Source organism: Salmo salar, chromosome ssa16 (assembly GCF_905237065.1).
Source record: "Salmo salar chromosome ssa16, Ssal_v3.1, whole genome shotgun sequence".
Classification (NCBI taxonomy): Eukaryota; Metazoa; Chordata; class Actinopteri; order Salmoniformes; family Salmonidae; genus Salmo; species Salmo salar.
The window spans coordinates 53,487,259-53,509,563 of NC_059457.1; the positions used below are offsets into that span (position 1 = coordinate 53,487,259).

At 41.7% G+C, this 22,305-nt stretch overlaps 1 protein-coding gene across 1 annotated transcript; it reads left to right on the forward strand.

The window, feature by feature from the left end:
* Positions 1-1,533: 1,533 nt before the first annotated feature.
* mfsd8l1 (major facilitator superfamily domain containing 8-like 1) lies at positions 1,534-21,055 on the forward strand. The gene is made up of 13 exons (XM_014149862.2): positions 1,534-1,755; positions 2,089-2,169; positions 3,904-4,089; positions 7,084-7,146; positions 7,408-7,527; positions 8,219-8,298; positions 8,624-9,128; positions 9,332-9,405; positions 9,750-9,963; positions 10,258-10,380; positions 12,844-12,974; positions 18,992-19,088; positions 19,637-21,055. Exons 2-13 carry the CDS (start codon positions 2,094-2,096, stop codon positions 19,639-19,641), a joined length of 1,674 nt encoding a protein of 557 aa, XP_014005337.2. The 5' UTR covers positions 1,534-1,755; positions 2,089-2,093; the 3' UTR covers positions 19,642-21,055.
* The last annotated feature ends 1,250 nt before the right edge of the window (positions 21,056-22,305 follow it).

The following is a 22,305-nucleotide window of genomic DNA, read 5'->3' on the forward strand; positions in this document are numbered from 1 at the left end:
CTCCTTAATTATTAGATTTTTTTTATCTCTTACTTTTTTTTAGGTATTTTCTTAGAACTGGTTAAGGGCTTGTAAGTACAAGTCTACACCTGTTGTATTCGGTGCATGTGACAAATACAAATTTGATTTGATTTGACACACAATCCATGTCTATATTGTCTCAAGGCTTAAAAATCCTTCTTTTTAACCTGTCTCCTCCCCTTCATCTACACTGATTGAAGTGGATTTAACAAGCGACATCAATAAGGGATCATAGCTTTCACCTGGATTCCCCTGGTCACTCAGTGTGTATTATGCATGCAAATTCTTGTAAAGTTATGAATTTTGTCAGTTTTACTATTACTTATAATGTGAAAGATGGAAACCAGTACATATTGCCACCCTTGAAAATGTCATAACTTGAATTTTCCCCATATCTGTCATGTCGGCAACATGCCTGGGGGGCATAGTTTGATATTCGCTTGCATGGCAGCAAATAAATGTGGAGACTAAGCAGATTGAAATTGAATTAAATGTGCGTCTGAAAGCGGCCATGTGTGCAAACACAGCCCTCTCAGTTTCAGTCGTAATGGAAGTCACAGGACTGGGTCAACGTCAATGATGTGACCACCTGGTTTGGGAGGACAGACAGAATCAGTGTTTTTATTCCATTACTGAATAATGTCTGCATTTTCTCTCCCAGCTCCACAGATTTGGGGGGAAAAGTGTTGTCTCTTGTCAAAGACTAACTAGGCCTACTCATGTTAATTTCACCCAGAAGAATGCAAAGTGATGCCGAAACGTTGGTGGGTTTTTTTTACCCAATAAATTCCTGGGAGGTTATACATATGGAGTGTGCAACTCTCTTTGTTTCTATAGCTTCCAGTTTATTCACTGTTTGTCAGCACCTCTACACTAAATAATTTGCCAGCTCATGCTTTTTATTAGAGTTTAGACACATCACATCACATGCTCAAATGTAACTTATGTTTTGATAAAGGTTTGTTGGTTGAAACGCTTGCAATAGCAAGCAATGAAGAAATGTGAATGGAGATTTGGCAAGCACTTAAGATAAAAAATTGTTTTAAACAGTCTATAAACATGTTTTTCAGCTATTTTGTCATGCAGGTGTGACTTCCATTCATAGTGTATTTTGGTCCTAATAGGCTCCTAAGAAAACGTGATAAAATCACTGTTTGCCAAAATGGGAAAAGTCTGAATATGAGTGGATATATATTTTAGGATAATATTATATAAAGCCGTTGCTTTTATTATTATTACGCCAGTGTTTCCCAAACTCGATCCTGGGGACCCCAAGTGGTGCACGTTTTGGTTTTTAGCCCCAGCACTGAACCGCTGATTCAAATTAAGCTTGATGATTACTTGATGATTTGAATCAGCTGTGTAGTGCTACGGCAAAAAACAAAACGATCGAGTTTGGGAAACACTGTATTAGGCTATTATTAATAGTTATTGTAGCCATTCAGTTAAAGTGTATTCAGGCATATTATTAATATTATTTCCACACAGAAATCTAACATATTTGTTGAAAAATAAATATTTTTATTCCACACTCATCCTGACAACCGGAAGTGAGCTCCAAGAGATAAACATTGGGATTGTGTCGTGCGGTCATTAATTTGCGTTTCCATGCTTTGGCAGACGTTCTACTGAAAGTAGTTTCTGGTTTACACTTCAGTTGTAGTCGCTGCATAATTTACACTGCACATAAAACCAACAATTTGGGAGCGGCAAATTTAAGTCATTAGTTGAAGGGTGAGTTCAAGAACTACGTATTCTGACGATGAGTCCATTGCAGTCTCGCAGATTGTATAATGCATTGGACAGTGCATCTCGAAATCACATCGTTTACACTGGGTTCCAGTCGATGGTAACCTGATGAGATGCGGATTCATATTTAATGAAACAAACAAAAAAATACATATCATTTAAGAATTTGTTAAATGTAAGACAGCCTCAAGAACCTTGCGATGGAATTTAATTGGACGCACTGTCCTCTGGATTAATTTACTCAGCAAACTGCTTCCAATTGCGAATAACGATAACACTACAACAAAATAAAATGTTAATTGACACACGAAATAACAGGCACAATGGAGTATAAACGAAAAAAGAAGATGACTTACTTCACAATTGGATTGATCTTTCTTCTAAGTGGTATGGAATATGGTAAGTATGTTTTTTGGGGTGGACTTGTGTATTGTGGCTACTGTAGCCTATGCGAACAAATTACAATATAGATTAAAAATGCTCATTCAACTGAAGTTAACGTTTGAGTGCCACACTGATAGGACTGTTCTGTACCCGGTCATAAAATGTCACTTATTTTCCTATGTTGCAGTTTACTGCTCGTTGACCTGGTGTAGAGGTTATGAGTAATTATTTTAATGGACAGAAACATGGGGTTTGTAAAGGCCAATTGATTTCCTAATCACTCCCTTGCATCTTTTCCAGTCTTTCTACTAATTTAAGCCTGTTCATTAACTCATTTCTGCTCTTGGCTTCATGTCAACTCAGCTGATTTTTACAGCACATTCCACAGTCATTGTATTGGGAATTGTGTTTTTACACCTGAACAATTGTCTTTGTCAACTTTTGCTGCACTGATTGTCAAATAACCTCCCTACAGAGATTCATTAAGCGTTTCTATTCTTATTTTATTTCTTTGGTACCTCATTGATAGGCCTACTTATGTTGGATGATTGTTATTATTAGCCAGGTAAAATGTAAACATGAGTTCGCGAGTAGGATTTTCTTTTGGGCAAATTTGAATAAACTACTGTTTGTGACTTGACGAGGAAATCAATGTCGCGACACAATCCTTAGTTCCATTGGGAGGTAGGACCAGGCTACCAGAGTCATGTAAAGAGGGTGACAGGTTTCCGCAAACAATTTAAACCTTGGAATCCAGAGGAGAGAGAGGATCGGTCTCATGACGTCTGATAATCTAAGAACTATGGAAACTGATGATGTTGCCCCTGGTCACATGTGGTTTGCACTCAGATTCAGGCAAGCTTTAGCTTCATTGTGCATGATTTCAAAAGTTACACGCACACCTCAAGTGCAAGTCAGTCAGGCCACATGCAAGCGTTTGTCATCATTGACTTGCATTTAGTGAAAATTAATGTAGTTAGCCTTGCTCCCAGACATGCACTACGGTTAATACAAATGTTGGTCACTTAGAAATGTCCTTGTTTTTGAGAGAAACACTTTTTTTTTTATTGTCAATTTAAAATAACATCAAATTAATCAGAAATAGTGTAGACATTAAAGTTGTATATAACTATTGTAGCTGGAAACGCAGATTTTTATTTTTTTTATTTTATTGGAATATCTAGATAGGAGTACAGAGGCCCATTACCAGCAACCATCACTCCTGTGTTCCAATGGCTCGTTGTGTTAGCTAATCCAAGTTTATAATTTTAAAAGGCTAATTGATCATTAGAAAACCCTTTTGCAATTAAGTTAGCACAGCTGAAAACTGTTATTCTGATTAAAGAAGCAATAAACCTGGCCTTTTTTTAGACTAGTTGAGTATCTTCAGCATCGACATTTGTGGGTTCGATTACAGGCTCAAAATGGCCAGAAAAAAAACTTTCTTCTGAAACTCGTCAGTCATTTCTTGTTCTGAGAAATGAAGGCTATTCCATGCGAAAAATTAAGAAACTGAACATCTCATACAACGCTGTGTACTACTTCCTTCAGTTTCTTTGCAATTTCTCACATGGAATAGCCTTCATTTCTCAGAACAAGAATAGACTGACAAGTTTCAGAAGAAAGTGCTTTGTTTCTGTCCATTTCAACTATCTGTTTAAAATGTGTTGGATTAAACTCTGTTCAGCATAAATGTAAATGGAGGAACTAAAGGAGCAAATATTTTATTCCATGCCCCCCTCTCCCCAGCTGTTATCTTGCCGACGATATGGAGGTACCTGCAGACTCTGGGGGCAGCGCCTTACTTCCTGGGTCTGGGCCTATCGGCATTCAGTCTGTCTGGTCTCCTCTCAGGCCCTCTGTTTGGCCACTGGTCTGACAAGACACACGCCACCAAGAAGATAATCCTGTTTGCAAACCTCTTTGAAATTGTCGGTAAGTTATTCTCTGAAATCTTACCCAGAGTCCAAAATCAACCCTCAACTCCTACCCCTTAGGCACTTTTGTAGATCTGATTCGGCAGGTGTAAGCAATATGGAGACAATTCAACCTGGCCTACCAGAGGGCAATATACCCAAGAATGGTGCTGGAGGGAATGGTGTCTGTTTTACAGGCTCCTGTCCAATTGTGCAATTAAAAAAAATGTTGTACAACATCTTTTAGTTTTTTGGACGTAATGTTTCCACAATCGTTTCTTATACCCGAAAAGAGTTTCTGGATATCAGAAATAGCTATCACTAACCTTGATTTGGATGAGGACTTCTATTTCAATAAGTCGGAGGTGAAAGACATATGATTATGATCCCGGCTCAGGCCCAAATCCTGACACTCGAAGGAGACGGCGCTTTTGAGGCCGGCATGCGGGATACCAGACGAGATTACGTCAGAGGGTGGATAAATTGCCTCTACTCACTGTTCTATTGGTGAACGTGCATTCACTGGAGAATAAATTGGATGAGCTCTGTTCAAGACTGTCCTATTAACGTGCTCTGAACTCTAATATCCTATGTTTCTCAGTCATGGCTGAACAAGGACATGGTAAATATAAATCAATCTGTTTTTTTTTCTATACATTGACAGAACAGCCATGTTGGGGAAGCTCAGGGGAGGGGGTGTGTCTCTTTGTTAGCGGCTGGTGCGCTATCTGTAATATTAAGGAAGTCTTGAGGTTCAGCTCGCGTGAGTTAGAATATCTAGCTGTAGACCATACTATTTACCAAGAGTGATTTTCATTTCTTTTTGCTTTTTGCGTTCTATATACCACCACAAACCGATGCTGGCACTAAGACTGCACTCAACGAGCTGTATAGTGCCATAAGCCAACAAGAAAATGCTCAGAGGTGGCACTCCTAGTGGCCAGGGACTTTAATGCAGGGAAACTTAAATCTGTTTTACCTATTTTCTACCAGCATGTTACATGTGCAACTAGAGGTGAAAACTCTAGATCACCTTTACTCCACATGCAGACAAAGCTTTCCCTCGCCCTCCATTTGGCAAATCTGACCATAATTCTTTCCTCCAGATTCCTGTTTACAACCAAAAAGTCAAACAGGATGTACCAATAAGGAAGTGGTCCGACGAAGCGGATGCTAAGCTGCAGGGCTGTTTGGCTAGCACAGACTGGTATATGTTCCGGGATTCATCTGATGGCATTGAGTTTACCACATCAGTCCACCGAGCTAAATGCTAGAGCTGCTGCTTTCAAGGAGCGGGACACTAATCCGGACGCGTATAAGAAATCCCGCTATGCCCGCCTAACCATCAAACAGGCAAAGCATCAATATAGAACTAAGATCGAGGGGAAGGGGAAACCCAGCTGTGAGCTGTCCAGTGACTCGAGCATACCTGATGAGCTAAATACCTTCTATTCTCACTTCGATGCTAGCAACACTAAACTATGCATGAGTGTACCAGCTGTTCTGGGCGACTGTGACCACGCTCTCCGCAGCCGATGTGAGTAAGACCTTTAAACAGGTCATCATTCACAAGGCCGCAGGGCCAGACGGATTACCAGGACGTGTACTCCGAGCATGCACTGACCAGCTAGCAAGTGTCTTCACTGACATTTTCAACTTCTACCTGACCCAGTCTGTAATATCTAAATGTTTCAAGTAAACCACCATAGTCCCTGTGCCCTAGAACGCCGAAGTAACCTGTCCAGATGACAACCCGCCCCATAGCACTTACATCTGTAGCCATGAAATGCTTTGAAAGGCTAGTCATGGCTCACATCAACGCCATCATCCCAGACACCATGGACCCACTCCAATTTGCATAGTGTCATCTGTGGATCTGCATCTCTATTGCATTCGACAATGCCCTTTCCCACATGGACACAATGAACACGTGAAAACACCATAATGCACCACGCTAACCCTCAATATGGGAGGGGGGCACCCTCAGGGGTGTGTGCTTAGTAACCCTCCTGTTCACCCACGACTGCGTAGCTGCACAACTCCAACACCATTTAAGTTTGCAGATGCCACAACTGTGGTAGGCCTGATTGATGCGTCAGCCTACAGGGATGTCGTCAGACCTGGCAGTGTGATGCCGGGACAACTTCTCCCTCAAAGTCCGCAAGACAAAGGAGCTGATAGTTTCCTGTAGTCCTCAGAGGGCCTAGCACGCCCCCCATCGACGGGGCTGTGGTGGAGCGGGTCGAGAGCTTCAAGTACCTCTGTGTCCACATTTTAAGAATTAACTTGGTCCACACACCCCAACACAGTCGTTAAGAAGGCACGACAATGCCTCTTTCCCCCTCAGGAGGCTGAAAAGATTTGAAATAGGCCCTCAGATCCTTAGTTCTACGGGGGGGGGAGGGGGGGTCAATTGAATTCAGGCTGTAACAACAAAATGTGGAATAAGTCAAGGGGTATGAATATTTTCTAAATTCAAAAGGCACTTGCACAGCTAAGCAATCTTTTTTGCAGGTGCGTGATAACAGGTGAACAAGATGAAAGGAAAAAAGGAAACCGCACTCTGCTCTTGATAGTATCAGTGATCTTTAAGCTTACGTATCGTCAGAGCTCTGACGAAGGCCGTGTGGCCGATGCGTAAGCTTATTCAAGAGCAGTGTGCGGTTTCCTTTTTCCTTCATCGTGTGAATATTTTTTGAAGGCACTGTAAGATACCCGGGTCTACCTTTGGGGGGGGTGGGGTCGTACTGTATCAAGTGGCTCAGTAGGATTGCTGATTTGTGATCAGTTTTTGCCATGTAGATCACAGTGAATATGATTACATGGACAGGGTGGACCTGATCCTAGATCAGTACTCCTCTGACACTTGATACTCATGGTCCCCGGGTCGTTCTACTGTGACGTTCTACCCTGATGTTTTGTCTTTGTCCTCCAGGCAACATCATGTGTTTTTCATGTTGTCATGTAGTTCATGTTTTCCAGGTAATGTCATGCATTTCATGTTGTCCTCTAGGTAACTTCATGTATTTCATGGGCTACTCCAAATGGCTTTTGATCTCTAGCAGACTAGTGGCAGGTGAGACTACCCATATACTACTAGAGCAATGCTGTTTTGAGCTGTAAAGGACATTTTATTTACCAGATTATTTACATTATAGCCTAATCAAAATGTTTGCAGGGTGATTCATCTTTTTTGTCTGTCTTTTAGAGTAAAAATGACATGCTTGTGGCCACTCTAAAATTGATTTTTTGAAAAAAGTTACGACATTCAGAATTATTGCATCTGTTTTAATGCTAACCTCCATGTTACTAACGTGTACATGGTCTGCTCCAAAAGGTGTTGGTACAGGTGCGGGTTCGTCCATCTTTGGTTTCATGGGCCGATGCACAGCCAACGAGGACCGCTCCACCGTGTTCGCATCGGTCATGGCGTGCCGACAGATTGGCCTAATGATTGGTCAGTGCTGTTGTCTGTCTGCTTCCTTTGTGCCATTCATAGTAGGAGTATGGTGTTTTTGGAAACGCACGCTGTTCTGCATGCAGGCCTGGTTTTGACAAGATGGAGTACATAATGACTTTTTGTAGCAGGTTAGAACTTGGACAGCAGGTTAGGATCATTAACATAGCAGGTTAAGAGAATTAGGGAAGCGTTTAGGCTTAGCGAAAATGCTAAACTTGTTCCTGACACAACTCAAAACATATCTAGCCACAACCAGGGCAGCCCTCCAGAACAGCATTGTTTCCAGTAATGCGATTCTGCTTCATAGCATGTTGGCATTTACTCGGTTTATGGAGATGTTCAAGGTTGTCCCTTTTTTTATTTTATTTATTTATTTTTTCAGTCCTGCTCCTAATCAGGGCCTGTATTCATAAAGCTCCTCAGAGTAGTATCTAGGATCAGATCCACCCTGTCCATAATAATCATATTTATTATGATCTAAAATGCTCAACTGATCCTAGGTCAACACTCCTACTTTGTATTTTGGCCTCTGCTCTCACAATGCCTTGAATTGTTTTTAATGTCTCAGGAATAAGACATTGCACTATTCTGACATGTGCAGCAGGACTGTGAAAAAGACTACCTGGAACGCACCCACAAATCTCTCTGTTAGAGTAAGGGTCTGTCTGATGTCTCTAATCACACACAGGTCCCGTATTGAATCTCTTCCTGAGGCTTTGTGACTTCAAGTTGGGGCCGTTCGTGGTGAACAAGTACACTGCACCTGGGGTAAGACATTTTTAAGAACTGAATCATTTCTCCCTCCACAGTAAAAATAGTTATATGGTAACATCACGTGTAGTAAGATGCTGTATGTTGTCTTATCTATAGACTTTATTTTGTCATATTTCATTGTGTATATAATTTGTAAATATACTTAGTTTGAATTGGGACTTAGGTCACAAACGAGGTAGAACGATATGAACAAACTTGCTAAAATGTCTCTGGTTTGTTCATGTGAGTGTTTTTGTTAAAACAGAATGCCCCATACGGGGATTTAAAACCTGTAAATACCGGTTAGCTGCTCTAACTGCAAGACTATCCCTTTTCACAGCTTTTTATGTGCTTGATGTGGACCCTCCTCCAGCTGGTCGTGGTCTTCATGTTCTGGGACATCCCTCCCCGGGAGGAGCCAGTGGGGGAGGAGGGAGCCGTGGGGGAGGAGGGAGCCGTGGGGGAGGAGGGAGCCGTGGGGGAGGAGGGAGCCGTGGGGGAGGAGGGAGCCGTGGGGGAGGAGGGAGCCGTGGGGGAGGAGGGAGCCGTGGGTGGGGAGGAGGAGCTGGAGGGAGCCGTGGGTGGGGAGGAGCTGCTGGAGGGAGCCGTGGGTGGGGAGGAGCTGGAGGGAGCCTGGGAGGGGGCCGGGGAGGTGGGGGAGGGGAAGCCCTTGCTCGGGCCACGCCCAGACATCTTGGGGTCCTACGGCTCGGTGGTGACCCCTGATCCTCCTAGGTCAACTGCTAACCCGACCATCTCCAACCTGCCTCACGTCTCTCCTACCCCCTCGCCCCCACTCGAAGGGGTGGGTGACACTAGATCTGCGAGTTTCAGCATGAGCCGAGGTGGGTGGTGATGGATGCGTTTCTCAAGTTGGTAAAATACGTACTTTTAAATGTGTATTGATCTTTTGGCGTACCTGTCCAACTTGAAAATCTCTCGTTCCTTCTCTCTCGCTGTGTTCCCCCTTCCTGTCTTTCTCTCCTCCACACCATCTCTCTCTGACCCTGTTTCTGTCTCTCCCTCTATCTGTGCCTCACCTGTTTAGAGTTCCTAAGGGAAGAGGTGGTTGTGCTGTTCACAGCTCACTTCGTCATACTGTTTAACCAGACAGCACTGGAGGTGAGCTCGCCCAACTGTGCATGTGCTCCCTTATTCTCTCACTGAAGAGCCTTTCACATACTACATTGCATAAAAGTGACTGAGAGTGGGTAGCAGTTAGCCAAATCACAATGTCCTTAAACCAACTTTCACTGTCCTCATGGCGTCATCGTTATGTTTGGTTGCGGAGGCGTTGGCTAAAGTACATGCTGGACGACTACGAAGTACTTGTTAGACTTTATAGTAATGTTCTTGAATATGCCATTGTTAATGCTATGTTAGTGTGAGCGCTAATAACACTGTTATCTATTCATAAAGTGTTTATGAAAAATGTGTCGTCACTTGATTTCCTACCACCACCACAGACCGTCGTGACTCCGTTGACCCAGCAGTACTTTAACTTCGGGGAGTTGGAGAACAGCATAATTTACTGCATCTGTAGTGTGGAGGTTATCACAGGCTTCCTGTTTGTCCACTGGCTGTGCCGCCGCACGACCGAGAGGGTGGTGCTGGCCGTGGGCCTCATCCTCTGCCACATCTCCTGCGTATGGTGCCTCATCTTCTTGGCCAATCCACAGGGTGAGTGAGGTTGCCAAACACACTACTCAGCCGGCCTTTTTGATTTTTATCCAGGTCGAACAATGTCGCCTACTCAGACAAGCTATTTACCATACAGCAAATGAGAAACCTTGAAAGGTAATTTTACTAAAAAAAAAAATGTTGAAAAATTTTAAATTGCAGGAATTCTGATTCAAGATGCTGACTGACTAATGCGATGTAACATTGAGTATAACTTTAGAACTTGTGACATATTTCCATTGCTAATAAAAGCCAATCGATTAGTCCTCTGTCTCTTCTTTCTCCTCTCCTCAGGTAATTTCCCCTGGCAGTTAGCAGAGTTCATCATTGGGGTGTTCCTGCAGATTTCGGGGCTCCCCTTTGTAGCTGTGGCCCAGGTGTCTCTCTTCTCCAAAATCACTTCATTAAAGTCACAAGGTGAGCAATGCCGCCCTCTAGAGGACACCTTTCGGACATGGATGTCTGTAGTTTAACTAAGTGCTCTAAACCAGTCTTTTGTGTTCGTTAGGCACCAATCGGAAGAAAACTAACTGAAACAGGGAGGGATCACCTAGACTTGTCCAATAAGAAAAGCTTTTTTTCCATTTTTCCGTTGCTTAATGGTTTGCATTGTGTACCCTAATGAACATAACCCTGATACACCCCAGTTCTGTTCTGCCTGGTTTCATCCGTAATTCATTTTATTAAGAGTGGATTTTGAATCTCTCGGCAGTTTATCATAACATTGGGGTGGGGTGGCCACTTTGTTATTTCTGAACTTCAGAGTCCCCCTTTTAATAACTTGGTTATTTAGATTAGGTTCCCAGACTTGTATTACTTTTGATCAGTGTGATGTAAAGGGACTAGAGAACAAACCTGCAGGTACTGTGCTGCCTCTGAGTAGAATAGTTACAAAGCGACTTTGAGAACCAATGTTCTCAGCATTGTTCATTAGTCACGTGGATGCAAATATTATTTTTTTTACTTTTCTGTTTCAAAGCATTTTTAAAATGTTTTGCTATGGACCAAAAAGGTCCCTGTTTTTTGAATAGCTGTGCTGACCAAGGTGAAATATCTGTCTGCCCTTGAGGAAACCTTAATTTACTTTTGGGGCAACTGTACTACTATGGTTGACTTGGTGAAATAACTAATTTCACTGCACCTATCCAGTGTGACAATAAAAAAAAAAATACACACAGTTGAAGTTGGAAGTTTACATACACTTAGATTGGAGTAATTAGAACTTTTTTTTTTTTTTTTCTCAACCACTCCACAAATTTCTTGTTAACAAACTATAGTTTTGGCAAGTCGGTTAGGACATCTACTTTGTGCATGACACAAGTAATTTTTCCAAAAATAGTTTATAGACAGTGAATTATAAGTGAAATAATCTGTCACAATTCCAGTGGGTCAGAAGTTTACATACACTAAGTTGAATGTGCCTTTAAACAGCTTGGAAAATTCCAGAAATTGATGTCATGGCTTTAGAAGCTTCTCATAGGCTAATTGACATCATTTGAGTCAATTGGAGGTGTACCTGTGGATGTATTTCAAGGCCTACCTTCAAACTCAGTGCCTCTTTGCTTGACATCATGGGGAAAAACAAAAGAAATCAGCCAAGACCTCAGAAAAGCAATTGTAGACCTCCAAAAGTCTGGTTCATCCTTGGGAGCAATTTCCAAACGCCTGAAGGTACCACGTTCATCTGTAGAAAAAATAGTACGCAAGTATAAACACCATGGGACCGCGCAGCCGTCATACCGCTCAGGAAGGAGATGCGTTCTGTCTTCTAGAGATGAACGTACTTTGGTGCGAAAAGTGCAAATCAATCCCAGAACACCAGAAAAGGACCTTGGGAAGATGCTGGAGGAAACGGGTACAAAAGTATCTATATCCACAGTAAAACGAGTCCTATATCGACATAACCTGAAAGGCCGCTCGGCAAGAAAGAAGCCGCTGCTCCAAAACCGCCATTAAAAAAAGCCAGACTACGTTTGCAACTGCACATGGGGACAAAGATTGTATTTTTTGGAGAAATGTCCTCTGGTCTGATGGAACAAAAATAGAACTGTTTGGCCATAATGACCATCATTATGTTTGGAGGAGAAAGGGGGATGCTTGCAAGCCGAAGAACACCATCCCAACCGTGAAGCACGGGGATGGCAGCCTCATGTTGTGGACGTGCTTTGCAGCAGGAGGGACTGGTGCACTTAACAAAATAGATGGCATCATGAAGAAGGAATATTATGTGGATATATATTGAAGCAACAGCTCAAGACATCAGTCAGGAAGTTAAAGCTTGGTTGTAAATGGGTCTTCCAAATGGACAATGACCCCAAGCATACATCCAAAGTTGTGGCAAAATTGCTTAAGGACAACAAAGTCAAGGTATTGGAGTGGCCATCACAAAGCTCTGACCTCAATCCTATAGAAAATGTGTGGGCAGAACTGAAAAAGCGTGTGTGAGCAAGGAGGCCTACAAACCTGACTCAGTTACACCAGCTCTGTCAGGAGGAATGGGACAAAATTCATCCAACTTATTGTGGGAAGCTTGTGGAAGGCTACCTGAAACGTTTGACCCAAGTTAAACAATTTTAAGGCAATGCTACCAAATACTAATTGAGTGTATGTAAACTTCTGACCAACTGGGAGTGTGATTAAATAAATAATTCTCTCTACTATTATTCTGACATTTCACATTCTTAAAATAGTGGTCATCCTAACTGACCTAAGACGGGGCATTTTTACTAGAATTAAATGTCAGGAATTGTGAAACGGAGTTTAAATGTTTTTGGCTAAGGTGTATGTAAACTTCCGACTACAACTGTTTATTTATTTCTGAACATGACCCCGGGTATGTGTCTCTTTTTGGTATTTGTCTGCCTGTCCCTCTCTCTCCAGGGTTGAGCCAGGGGGTGCGTCGCTCTGTGGGGGGCCTGGCCACTATCTTGGGCCCCCTATGGGGGGGCGGTTTGACGGGGCACATGTACATCATGCTGGGCTTGATGATGGCTCTACTGGTCCTGTTCGCTGTGAGTTCACTGTGTCTCTTGTAAAATAGATTTGATTTAATTGAGAATAACCCATATAAATAAATGTACCTTATAACATATCAATTGATTGATAAACAGGTGTGGAGTAACAACAGTGAAATGCTTACAGGTCCTTCCCAACAATGTAGAGAGAAATATACAATGAGTAACAATAACTTGGTTTAGAAACATAGGTGTATGTTCTACTAGTGCATGTGTTCAGACCACTCGACTTTCTCCACAGGTTACGTTAGACTTATTCTAAAATGGATGAAATTGAGAAGAAAAAACAATCTACACACTACCCCATTATAACAAAGCAAAAAACGGCTTTTAGAAATGTGACTTTATTTTAAATATGTAAAAATACATTTACATAAGTATTCAGATTCTTCACTCAGTACTTTTCTTAAAGCACCGTTGGCAGTGATTTTAAAGACTTGACACAACTATATTTTGGGAGTTTCTCCCATTCTCTGCAGATTCACTCAAGCTCTGTTGGGTAGGTTTCGCCCTTTTTAAGACAGCATTGCCCGTTTAACTGCACCTAAACTATGCTTGAAACTCGGGTTGTAAGTGTAGAGAAATAAAACGTGGTAGCAATGTAAAACTGAGATGCCCCTTTGTCTAACCTTTTTGTAAAAAAAATGTTTTTAAAAGGGGGCATCTCAGTTTTACATTGCTTTCACGTTTTATTTCTCTCCATTTACAACCTGAGTTTCAAGCAATAGCATTGCCCTTTTTAACGGCACCTAAACTGTCTTAAAAGGGCGATAACCTACTTTGTAAAAGTGATTAACTAATTCATTTATAAAATAACAAATCATGGAAACAGTCAGGATGTGGTGTCCAATGGGGTAAATGCAGATGGACAGACCATGCTTGTCTATTTACGTTTCATAGCCACGATGCTTCGTCACTTTTAATTTATTTTTATTTAACCAGGTAGGCTAGTTGAGAACAAGTTCTCATTTGCAACTGCAACCTGGCCAAGATAAAGCATAGCAATTCGACACATACAACAGAGTTACACATGGAGTAAACAAAACATAGTCAATAATACTGTAGAACAAAATAAAACAGTCTATATATTGAGTGCAAATGAGGTAAGTTAAGGCAATAAATAGGCCATGGTGGCGAAGTAATTACAATATAGCAATTAAACACGAATGGTAAATGTGCAGAAGATGAATGTGCAAGTAGAGATACTGGGGTGCAAAGGATCAAGATAAATAAATACAGTATGGGGATGAGGTAGTTGGATAGATGGGCTGTGTGCAGTGATCTGTGAGCTGCTCTGACAGCTGGTGCTTGAAGCTAGTGAGGGAGATAAGTGTTTCCAGTTTCAGAGATTTTTGTAGTTCGTTCTAGCCATTGGCAGCAGAGAACTGGAAGGAAAGACGACCAAAGGAGGAATTGGCTTTGGGGTTGACCGGTGAGATATACCTGCTGGAGCGCGTGCTACGAGTGGGTGCTGCTATGGTGACCAGTGAGCTGAGATAAGGCGGGGCTTTACCTAGCAGAGACTTGTAGATAACCTGTAGCCAGTGGGTTTGGCGACAAGTATGAAGCGAGGGCCAACCAACGAGAGTGTACAGGTTCCAATGGTGGGTAGTGTATGGGGCTTTGGTGATAAAACGGATGGCACTGTGATAGACTGCATCCAATTTGTTGAGTAGAGCGTTGGAGGCTATTTTATAGATGACATCACCGAATTCGAGGATCGGTAGGATGGTCAGTTTTGCAAGGGTATGTTTGGCAGCATGAGTGAAGGATGCTTTGTTGCGATATAGGAAGCCGATTCAACATTTAATTGGGTTGGAGATGCTTAATGTGAGTCTGGAAGGAGAGTTTACAGTCTAACCACTTACAGTGAGGGGAAAAAAGTATTTGATCCCCAGCTGATTTTGTACATTTGCCCACTGACAAAGTAATGATCAGTCTATAATTTTAATGGTAGATTTATTTGAACAGTGAGACAGAATAACAAAAAAGTCCAGAAAAACGCATGTAAAAAATGTTATAAAATGTTTTTCATTTTAATGAGGGAAATAAGTATTTGACCCCTCTGCAAAACATGACTTAGTACTTGGTGCCAAAACTCTTGTTGGCAATCAGAGGTCAGATGTTTCTTGAAGTTGGCCACTAGGTTTGCACACATCTCATGAGGGATTTTTGTCCCACTCCTCTTTGCAGATCTTCTCCAAGTCATTAAGGTTTCGAGGCTGACGTTTGGCAACTCGAACCTTCAGCTCCCTCCACAGATTTTCTATGGGATTAAGGTCTGGAGACTGGTTTGGCCACTCCAGGACCTTAATGTGCTTCTTCTTGAGCCACTCCTTTGTTGCCTTGGCTGTGTTTTGGGTCATTGTCATGCTGGAATACATATCCCCAGGCCGAGGGAGATTGACAGTTCTTTTGTGTTTCTTCCATTTGCGAATAATCGCACCAACTGTTGTCACCTTCTCACCAAGCTGCTTTGCGATGGTCTTCTAGCCCATTCCAGCCTTGTGTAGGTCTACAATCTTGTCCCTGACATCCTTGTAGTGCAGGGAGCTCAGCCCCAGTGAGGTACTGGGCCTTATGCATTACCCTCTGTAGTGCCTTGCAGTCAGATGCCAATCATTTGAACATACAATGTTTTGATTCAGCCAGTCAAGATTCTCTGTGGTACAGCTGTAGAACTGTTTGAGAATCAGAGGGCTCATGCCCAACTTTATTTCAGCCTCCTTGGTTACATTTTTGTCACTTAGCAGATGCGCTTATCCAGAGCATCTTACAGAAGCAATTGGGTGTAAGTGCCATGCTCAAGGGCATATAGACAGATTTTCACCTAGTTGACTCCGGGATTCAAACCAGAGGGGGAAGAGGCATTGTCGTGCCTTCACGACTGTGGACCATGATAATTCCTTTAGTGAAGTGGACACTGAGGAACTCGATGCTCTTGACCCGCTCTACTTCAGTCCTCAGATTCCTGTAGTCCACAATCCGCTCCTTTGTCTTGCTGACATTGAGGGAGAGGTTCTTGTCCTGGCACCACACTGCCGGTCACTGACCACCTCCCTACTGGCTGTCTCGTCGTTGTCAATGATCAGGCCAACCACAGTTGTCATCAGTGAACTTAATGTTGGAGTCGTGCGGGTACGCAGCTGTGGGTGAACAGGGAGTACAGAAGGGGGACTAATCACGCACCCCTGAGGGGCTCCAGTGTTGAGGATCAGCGTGGCAGATTGTTGTTGACTACCCTCATCACTTGGGGGCGGCCTGTCAGGAAGTCCAGGATTTAATTGCATGGGAAGTTGTTTAGTCCCTGGGTCCTTAGCTTAGTGATGCGCTCGGGGAGGGGTGGGGCACTGGTGATGTTGGACACTGAGCTATAGTCAATGAACAGCATTCTCATGTAGGTGTTCCTCTTGTCCAGGTGGGAGAGCGACGTTTGAAGTGCAGTAGATTATCATCTATGGATTTGTTGGAGGTATGTGAGTTGAAGTGGATCCAGGGTGTCTGTTTTATGTGAGCCATGACCAGCCATCAAAGTATTTCATAGCTACAGATGTGAGTGCTTTGGGGCGGTAGTCGTTTATACATGGTACCTTGATGTTCTTGGGCACAGGGACTATGGTGGTCTTTCAAACATGTAGGTATTACAAGCTGGGTCATGTCAGTGAAGACACTAGCCAGCTGGTCAGCTCAGGCTCAAAGTATGCATCCTGGTAATCCGTCTGGCCCTGTGGTCTTGTAAATGTTAACCTGTTTAAAGGTGATCCTCCCATCGGTTACGGGCGCAAGATCAGTCGTCCGGAACAGCTGGTGCGCTCATGCATGGTTCGATGTTGTCTTCTATGAGCTCTTTGAGGCAAGCATTTAGCTCGTCTGGTAGGCTCGCGTCGCTGGGCAACTCGCTGCTGAGTTTCCCTTTGTAGTCCGTGATGGTTTGCTCATCCGAAGAGCGTCAGCCGGTGTAGTAGGAGTTGATCTTTGTCCTGTATTGACTCTTTTGATGTTTCGTTGGAGGTCGTAGTGGGATTTCTTATATTAGTGTCTGCCTCCTTGAAAGCGGCAGTTCTAGCCTTTAGCTCATTGTGGACGTTCCCTGTAATCCATGGCTTCTGGTTGGGATATGTGAAGTGGAAGTTTACATGAGTTAATGACTCCAACCTGTTTTTCAACCACTCCACAAATTTCTTGTTAACTATAGTTTTGGCAAGTCGGTTAGGACATCCACTTTGTGGATGACAATTTTTTTCCCACAATTGTTTACAGACAGATTATTTCACTTATAATTCACAGTTCCAGTGGGTCAGAAGTTTACACACACTAAGTTGACTGCCTTTTTTAAAGAGCTTGGAAAATTCCAGAAAATGATGTCATGGCTTTAGAAGATTATGATAGGCTAATTGACATCATTTCAGTCATTTGGAGGTGTACCTGTGGATATATTTCAAGGCCTACCTTCAAACTCAGTGCCTCTTTGCTTGACAGCATGGGACCTCAGAAAAAATTGTAGACCTCCACAAGTCTGTTACATCCTCGGGCGCAATTCCCAAACACCTGAAGGTTAATCTGTAAAAACAATAGTATGCAAGTATAAACACCATGGGACCACGTAGCTCTCATACCGCTCAGGAAGGAGATGCTTTCTGTCTCCTAGAGATGAATGTACTTTGGTGCGAAAAGTGCAAGTCAATCCCAGAACAATAGCAAAGGACCTTGTGAAGATTCTGGAGGAAATGGGTACAAAAGTATCTATATCCACAGTAAAACGAGTCCTTTATCGACATAACCTGAAAGGCTGCTCAGCAATGAAGAAGCCACTGCTCCAAAACCGCCATAAAAAAGCCAGACTACGGTTTGCAACTGCACATAGGTACAAAGATTGTATTTTTTGGAGAAATGTCCTCTGGTCTGATGGAACAAAAATAGAACTGTTTCGCCATAATGACCATTTATGTTTTGGAGGAAAAAGGGGGAGGCTTGCAAGCTGAAGAACACCATCCCAACCGTGAAGCACGGGGGTGGCAGCATGATGTTGTGGAGGTGCTTTGCTGCAGGAGGGACTGGTGCACTTCACAAAGTAGATGGCATCATGAAGAGAAATTATATGGATATATATTGAAGCAACATCTCAAGACCTCAGTCAGGAAGTTAAAGCTTGGTTGCAAATGGGTCTTCGAAATGGACAATGACCCCAAACATACTTCCAAAGTTGTGGCAAAATTGCTTAAGGACAACAAAGTCAAGGTATTGGAGTGGCCATCACAAAGCTCTGACCTCAATCCTATAGAAAATGTGTGGGCAGAACTGAAAAGGCGTGTGTGAGCAAGGAGGCCTACAAAGCTGACTCAGTTACACCAGCTCTGTCAGGAGGGATGGGACACAATTCATCCAACTTATTGTGGGGAGCTTGTGGAAGGCTACCTGAAATGTTTGACCCAAGTTAAACAATTTTAAGGCAATGCTACCAAATACTAATTGAGTGTATGCAAACTTCTGACCCACTGGGAAGGTGATGAAAGAAATAAAAGCTGAAATAAATCATTCTCTCTACAATTTTTCTGACATTTCACATTCTTAAATTAGTGGTGATCCTAACTGACCTAAGACAGGGCATTTTTACTAGGATTAAATGTCAGGAATTGTGAAACTGAGTTTAAATCTAAGGTAAACTTCCGACTTCAACTGTATGTGCGCCACTGTGGGGAAGACGTCGTCGATGCCCTTATTATTGAAGAGGGTGACTAATGTGGTGAACTCCAATGTTATCCAATAAATAATGTTCGTGCTAGCAAAACTTTGTCCTGTAATTTAGCATCTGCTTCATCGGACCACTTATGTTTTGAATATGTCACTGGTGCCTGTTTGCCTGCGTGAGAACGGAGTTACTGTGTGGAGGAGATTATATCTAACGCGTTTGGTTGGCTTACCTCAAACCAAAGAACTGTTATTTTGGTCTCTGTAAATAATCAGTTTAATGTTAATTTAATGTTTGTCTAACATTGAGAACCTTTCTCTATCAGATCATGTTCTCTATCTCCTATCCCCGCCTGGTGGCTCCCACTGTGGTGGAACATGCAGATGGCTTGGAGGAGTGTGAGGAATGCGGGGGGGTTCGAGGTACGTCTCAATTTACAAATAATATGCCATGTAGCAGATGCTTTTATCCAAAGGGACATTTTTATGTAGGGTATCTCTCTTTATGCCACTCCGATACCGAAGTGACGTTGTTGTAGCGGGCTAGGAGAACTAACGTAGCTGGTTTGGAGACTGAGGTTAAGGTTAGTGAAATGCTCTAACCTGCTACAACAATCACTTTGTATCGAAATGGCGTGAATTGTCCCTAGTCCTGTGAATCGAACTCAAGCGCCATGTTCTACCAACTGTGCTACAGAGGACCACAAAATGTTCTTGAAACTGCAGAAGTTGTTGCGTGGTCTCAAATGAAATCATTTAATGCATTGTAGAGGGTCCACAGTTATTTTATGCATATTTATTCATTTGTGAGGAAATGAGTAGAACAAATGTTTCAGCTGTTGGGCCATGTCAGATCTTGTCAATTTACATGTATAACACATCATCCAAACAAATCCTACTCTATAAAATTAACTTAAAAAAAATATCTGCTTTGGCACGGTATTTCAAATGTGTTTTCTCTTTCTTTGCAGTGTGAAGCGAGTGTCTCTTCCTACCCAGAATCCATCTCAGGACCTGTGCTTCCTCAATCTCTGTAGACTCCCATACGTTGTGCACACACACTGTACAAGATGACTGTAGGGCCTGTACTAGATGAATGTACTTCTGCTAATTATAGTATCAAAATGGAAACGAAATACTTTGGAATTAGGTGTAATGTACAAGCATTTTATAAAGGTGTTGGTTATGCACAAAACATTACAACTTCGTAAAGGTGTTTCTGATTTTTATTGCTCATAACCTCCTGTCACATTTCACATGATTGTACCACTGACTGAAGTACTTTCACACACTGACTCTGACAAGATTTTATAGGAAATGAACAGATCAGGTTTTTTTTTTTTAGAGAGACAGACAATGGTCAAAACATTGATAATGCCTCACCCCACACACTGTCCAGTTTTCAGCTAACGGAAATGTATCAAAGCATTTTGGTTCTGTTTCTGATGGCTGAGTAGGATTATGAAATGCAGTACCCTTTTCTTACACTGGTGGGGGCCCTCATCCTGTATTTCTTTACTGTGGCGTTACTGAAGACTGTGTGGCAGAGCCTCAAGTAGATAGCTATCCTGGTCCCAGATCTGTTTGTGCTCTTGACGACGCCATTGCTGTCGATGTTAAGCCAAACATGTTTACAGTCACAAGGAGTTGGCACAGACTGCCACTCTGGCAACAAAATAGCCAAAGAGAACATGTTTCTGAAAATCACACGTTCCACAGAATGAGGGCAAGAGGAAGTACAAGATCACTACTGACTGTAATAAATGCGTAATGGCTTTATGAATGGAGTTATGTTTAACTGTTTGTAAGTTATACTGTTCTGGAGGTCTTGTGACATAGCTGTAAAGATGAATAAGGCTCAATGTAATCCGTTACGTATTCTTTTTGCAATTGAGGTATTATATTTTGGTCAGCGCCTATCTGTTCTATAACCACTTAGTTAATGAATTCATGTTTTCCCTTTTTGAGCATAGCTGTTTTTATCCGGCAGTGTCTCATTTTGTAAAGGATATGCTAAATGTTATAGCCACCATTCACCTTTCTATTTGAGACATTTTTCCCTTACTCTTTTTGAATACTTTAAGTTGCATATGATTTGACACACACATTTTATACATAGCTAGTAGTCATGGTCCTGAATGTGTTGTAATATTTTTGTGTGGTTACTAATGGAGAAGTCTAGAACGTAGATGAAATATTTGTTTTTGAAAGCTATTTGAATAATCTTCTAGTACATTACCTACCATTTTGTTAATCAACTGTCAAATATTTTCTATCAAAATGATGTTACACTAGTCTCTGCAACACTACGGTGTACATGTACAACAGTATATTGTGTGTCTTGATCATTTTACAATGAAATGTCCTTAATAAAGTTTTTTTTGCCAGTGTTTAAAGTAGTTCTAATTGGTATATTACTGACGTCCTATGTGCACCGTTTATAAAGTTTTCAAATAGATGCCCGATTGCCATGGTAATTTCAACAAAAATTATTAAAGGGTGAGAGATTCATCTCGGGTAAAGGGGGGCGTACTGTAACTTGAGTTATGTCCTGTAAAACCGGAGAGATTTAGCCACAATTTGAGGTTAACAAATGTAATGCATATTTAAAATGCAAACATGTAATTACAGAAACTAACAGTTAGTACATGATATGTAACAATTTGTCTTTAACTGCCAAGTAAATATGTCAGTGTTAGGCCACATTGGAAAGTGGACAAAATGTGAGCTGTATTAGAGCTTTGACTTGAGTATGCATTGCCACGTTAAGAACTTTTTATTAAAATGTTCAATATCAGAAATTAGACGCTCTACGTATGATACGCAAATATCAGCTTTATTTAGACTAGCCCTTTTCGGTTAATGACAATGTCTTCAGTAAAAATTACTCTTGGTCATAATTCTAAGGCAAGGCAATGTTATTTCACTTTCTTTGAAAGATATTATTAAAAGGAATATAACCTGTCTTAACTCCAAACCGATGTTCAAAATTACAGGGCTCTTATAAATAACGGATTCATTTTTGTTAAGAGATGAAAAACCAAGTATTTTATCTGTTTTTATGAACTCTGAATCAATTTCAAATCGAGCCATTTGAAAATATAATAAATTGACATTTGACAGCGCTCTTGACGACTAAAACGGCTTTAAAATACATTTTAGAAAGCAAAGTCCTCTGTTCTGTACCATATACATTTCTCAATGTATCCACATGCCATCACTTTACTAATAAGCAAACCATTTTGAGGGAAAATAATTTGAGTAAATTAGTTTTGTCTGGTCCAGCTTTTTTGAAATGTGGTGGAAATAAAGTGATACACGTCAGGGGATGTAAAAAATAATCTACATTCAAGTGTCTTAAGATTGTTCACATTGATGCTTTTTATTTTGTTTTATTTTACTGCTTACGTACTACCGGTATTCAATGAACGTCTTATATCACATGCCTTAATGGGATTGTGTAGTTTAGTGATAGCTAGTGAAGTAATATTTTACTTATTAAAGTACACTTTTTTTTTTTTACACTAACATTGCTGAATGTTCTCGAAGTCATTAACTGTATGGATTAATGTGGTCTTTGCCGCAAGAAGATACATACTGTATTTAAACTATATATTGTCTTAGGTTAGTGGACGACAAC